Source organism: Asterias rubens, chromosome 13 (genome assembly GCF_902459465.1).
Source record: "Asterias rubens chromosome 13, eAstRub1.3, whole genome shotgun sequence".
Lineage (NCBI taxonomy): Eukaryota > Metazoa > Echinodermata > Asteroidea > Forcipulatida > Asteriidae > Asterias > Asterias rubens.
The window spans coordinates 9,730,053-9,735,142 of NC_047074.1; the positions used below are offsets into that span (position 1 = coordinate 9,730,053).

The 5,090-nt window shown below is 39.7% G+C and overlaps 1 protein-coding gene across 1 annotated transcript; it reads left to right on the forward strand.

Moving 5' to 3' along the window:
• The first annotated feature begins 296 nt into the window (after nt 1–296).
• Nucleotides 297–3,978, forward strand: LOC117298808. Its single transcript, XM_033782142.1, has 2 exons — nt 297–500; nt 3,208–3,978. The coding sequence occupies exons 1-2, from the start codon at nt 341–343 to the stop codon at nt 3,849–3,851; spliced, it is 804 nt and encodes a 267-aa protein (XP_033638033.1). The 5' UTR covers nt 297–340; the 3' UTR covers nt 3,852–3,978.
• The last annotated feature ends 1,112 nt before the right edge of the window (nt 3,979–5,090 follow it).

Consider the following 5,090-nt stretch of genomic DNA (forward strand, 5'->3'; position numbering starts at 1 on the left):
AAAATAGCTGGTGGAGCAAAATGAATTCAACTGTACTGTTCGATATTTACCAACTGTGTGTAATAATGTTAATTGTTACGCGTGTTTACAAACGATCGATAGAATGATTTTAACGACCTTCGATAAAAAATTATTCAGTGTTTTTTTTTTTTGACACAAATAATCGCACTCAAAAGGCCACATCAGGGAAGTAGGCCATTATCATCATGCTTGTTAGTTTCGCATCAATGCACTACTATACCTGTGTATGGCTACGTGTGTATACTTCCCGCACGCCATGTTTGATTTATCATGTTCTCACAATAGCTCAATATTGCATTTATGGAACGGCCTTAGAAAAATGGCATCTTTTCCACGATTTCTTTGCTACATACTATGTACGTTTTCAGTAGGCCTAGTTTTTGGGATGCTTACAGTTTACGTGATTGATGATGTAGCTGATGATCAACTTCTTTCTTCGAATTTCAGTCCATTGAGAGCCAACCTTTTCGTCCAAAATGGTAAGCGGATTTCAGTCTAATGTAAACAGGACCAGGGCCTAAAAGCTGTTTAGCAGAACATGCTGCTTGACAAAATTCTCAGCTAAGCCCAAGATGAATGGGGCAACTTCCGCAGTAGTGTATGGAATGTTGGGCAAGTTGAGCTTGTTAAAGGGAAGGTACACGAGTGGTTATTGTCAAAGACCAGTGTTCTCACTTGGTGTATCCCAACATGTGCATAAAAAAACAAGCCTGTAGAAATTCGGGCTCAATCGGTCATCGAAGTTGCGAGAAAATGATGAAAGAAAAAACACACTTGTTAGACGAATTTGTGTGCCTTCAAATAGGAATAAAATACTTCTAGCTAGAAGTCCTTTATTATTTTAGTGAGAAATTACCTCTTTCTCAAAAACTACATTACTTCAGAGGGAGTCGTTTCCGACAATGTTTTATACTATCAACAGCTCCCCAACGCTCGTTACAAAGTCACTTTTTAAGTTATTTTTTTGTTTTAAGTAATTACCAAACGTGTACCTTCCCTTTAAGCAAGATTTTCCTGGAGCATGTTTTTGTGTCTACAGTCTTTATGAAATTTGGCCCAACGGCTGCTTCAAATTTATGGGGGAATGTGTGCGTTTAGAAATCCTGAACATTATTAGACTTGTGGCAAGTCGTTTAATGTCTGTCGCGGTAATAGCGTTTCGACTCTCCCCTCCATTCCCGCGGTATTCTCGCCCGAGGCTCCTGCTCTCACAACCACCATCCCATTCAATGGGGAGTAGAAGTCGGGCTACCAGCAGTTCGCGCGACCGCCACAACTCGACTGTCTCACTGCGTGGGACCATTAACGACTTGTCCACAAATGTCAACATTATTAACAATACAAAGCATTTTTCACTTCGCAGTATTATGTGTTTTGATAAAAAGATATCAGTTTATTATGCCACTGAGAAGCATTACCGCGGTAACGCTTCTCAAAATCGAGACTACCTTTTGAAATAAAATGTCCACACAGGTTTAGTTGTATTGTTTGTCTACATTTAATTTTGTATCAGATTAAAAACAACCACCAGGTCTTTTCTCCCGACTCATGACCGATTGAACCTAAATTTTCACAGGTTTGTTATTAATTTTATAAATAAGTTGTGATACACAAAATGTGGGCCTTGGACAACACTGTTTACCGACAGTGTCCACTGGCTTTAAGAGCCGAAACCTATAGCCTTATAGTTTCAGGAACGGCCTGTATAATTTCTGTGATTTTTCAACAGAACTACATCTTGGTACAGTCGATATTTATATCATAGTGCAGCCTTAGTCTGGTTTCTATTTTGAAAATGATTATTAGCATTCATTATTGTTATTCGATACGAGGCACATGACCAAGATGGAGGCAGCATGATAACACACCACTGCCTGCATAGCACATTACAAATGCGTGGCATGGCAAAATAACATACAAAGCCAACCAGTCATGCCTAAATGAGCAGATAATAATGATTTTTATGATCTCAGTCAGAGTTCGGGCATCGTCAAACACTAACCTTTATGCTTATGGCTAATTTTGAGCAATGCAGCCGCAAACAATAAAACCTGGCATGGTTCGTATATACGCTATTCCTCGCTATTCATAGGCAGTGGACACTATTGGTAATTACTCAAAATAATTATCACCATAAAACCTTTATTGGTAACGAGTAACGGGGAGAGGTTGATAGTATAAAACATTGTGAGAAACGGCTCCCTCTGAAGTGACGTAGTTTTGGAGAAAGAAGTAATTTTCCACGAATTTGATTTCGAGACCTCAAGTTTAGAACTTGAGGTCTCGAAATCAAGCATCTGAAAGCACACAACTTCGTGTGACAAGGGTGTTTTTTTTCTTTCATAGTTATCTCGCAACTCCGACGACCGATCGCGCTCAAATTTTCACAGGTTTGTTATTTGATGCATATGTTGAGATACACCAAGTGAGAAGACTGGTCTTTGACAATTACCAATAGTGTAGTCTTCTCACTTGGTGTATCTCTACATAAACAAACCTGTGACAATTTTAGCTCAATCGGTCGTCGAAGTTGCGAGATAATAATGAAAGAAAAAAGCACCCTTGTCACACAAAGTTGTGTGCTTTCAGATGCTTGAGCTCGAGACCTCAAATTCTAAACCTGAGGTCTCGAAATAAAATTCGTGGATAATTACTTCTTTCTCGAAAACTACGATAATTCAGAGGGAGCCGTTTTTTACAATGTTTTATAATTATCAACAGCTCCCCTTTACTCGTTACCAAGTAAGGTTTTATGCAAATACTTATTTTGGGTAATTACCAATAGTGTCCACTGCCTTTGTACAATCCCATGGGATCGCGGAGTGTATAAAGACTTTACGGCGTGGGGTCCGGGCCGCTTAAAAATATAAGGGCCCGACAAATTTCTAGGTGCTCTGTGGTGTTCACTCTAAGTCCTTTTTGAGGCATAGTTGAGGAAGAAATCAGAATATAAAAGCCTTCACATTTTGACCTGTAGAATGTAGGCCTTTGCAATACTGAAATTTTCTTTACAAGACATGTAGTGCATGCATATCAGATTCTTTCAAAATGCAATGAAGGGTTGGTCAGTTTGGGAAAATTTGTTTTCAAAATCCTTCAAGTTTGAAAACTCTCTTGTTGCTGTTTCGTTGTTGGCAATCATTTTTTTATGTTGTGTGTTTCTTAAACTTCTTCTTTTTATTTAAGGAAGTGCGTACAGACGTCTTTGGCAATTTGATTTCGTCATATCTCACTACAAGGAGAAACTTGATTGGCTGAAACCCGTTGCTAAGTATTGTCACGTGTACGACAAAGGTCACGAAAGAAGCTTAAAACCATCATTTCCGGTCAAGCATTGGGAGGAGCTACCTAACGTTGGACGAGAGAGCCATACCTATCTCTACCACATCATCAAGAATTATGAAAACCTCGCAAATGTAACAATATTCCTCCAAGGCGATTTAGAAGAGCACGCTCCAAATTTTTGCTTTCCAACTCCGATGGAGTATCTGGACAAAGCGTTGGACGGAATTCCTTGCATCCAGCATAAGCTACAAATAGACTGGGGACGCATCCAACATCTTGACAAGTGGAAACTGGAATACGATCTTGGGCTCATGCGGCATGCTAAACATGCCACGCTTGGAGAATTTTATCGAGCAGTGTTCGGAAGGGCGCCGCCACAGTTTGCGGATTGTTGCCTCTCGGGCTGTTTCTCGGCAACCAGGCGATGTCTCCAAAAGCACCCGAAGAAGTTTTATCAAAAATTGATTACATTTTTGACCGATCACTCGAACCCGGAGGAAGGTCACTATTTGGAAAGATTGTGGCGTATTATTGTCAAGTGTTAAAGGAATTCTGTTTTTTGTTTTTTGTTTTGCTAATAAAACTGTACCTGCCAGCGTAAGCAATAATCCACATACTGACAAACCTGTGGAAGTTTGAGATTGATAGGCCATCTGCTGGGTCACGAGAAAATAGTGAAAAACTGATTAAACATTTTGCATGACAAATTTCAAACCGGAATTAGTTTGATTTATTTCATAAAATTATGACATTTCAGACAGACATATTTCGAGTGATGTCTTCTACATCGATATCATCATTAGACCGTTTAGAGTTATTACCAACTAAAATGAACTGGACACTTTTGGTTTTTGTCAAAGACCAGTCTATCACTTGGTGCTTCCCAACAAGCATAAGAAACCTGTAAAAATGTGGTCATCGAAGTTGTAAGAGAATAATGAAAAAAAAACACCACGCTGCACATCCTTGTTTGCCTTGATGTCGAGATCTCACAAATTCTAAACTTGAGGTCTCGAAATCAAATTTGTTGAAAATTACTTCTTCTTCTTTTTAAAACTACGCCACTTCAGATGGAGCCGTTTCTCACAATGTTTTATACTACCAACCTCTCCCCATTACTCGTTACCAAGTGAGATTTTATGCTAATAATTAGCTTGAGTAATTACCAATAGTGTCCACTGCCTTTAAGGCTAAGAGCAGAAGTCTATTATTATTTGAGTGAGAAATTACTTCCAGGAGGGAGTCGTTCTCACAATGTTGTTATAGTTATACTATCAACAGCTCTCCATTGCTCGTTACCAGTCAATTATTTTAAGCAATTACCAACAGTGTCCAGTGCCTTTACAGCTTGAAGCACACCGTGCAGGAAATACCTTATTTTGTCATAGTAATAATGATGTGTTTCTGTTGATTTAATGGTGCAATAAAAGGTTTCAAAAAAAAGTGACAAACAGACTCCTTGTATTTTACATTCACGGACAACGTGCACCGTACGCGCTGATGCGGACAACTCGCAGCCAATGGTTATTGGTCCAATTTCATAAAGCCTGTTTTAAAGAACGAAAAATCTACTTTTTCTGGTCAGAATGCACCGATCCGGCCTGTCAATCAAGCTGTGCGCGTTCACCCATTTGACCAATCACAGCAATGATTGTGGTCGGATAAACTCGGTCATGCGTGCGCGTATACTTGGCACGCGCGGCAGAATCGTGCAGAATGTCATTGGGAGTGCTCGTACACGTGTCTTGCTCATGTGCGCGGTGGGTGGAGCTTAGTGGAAAGCC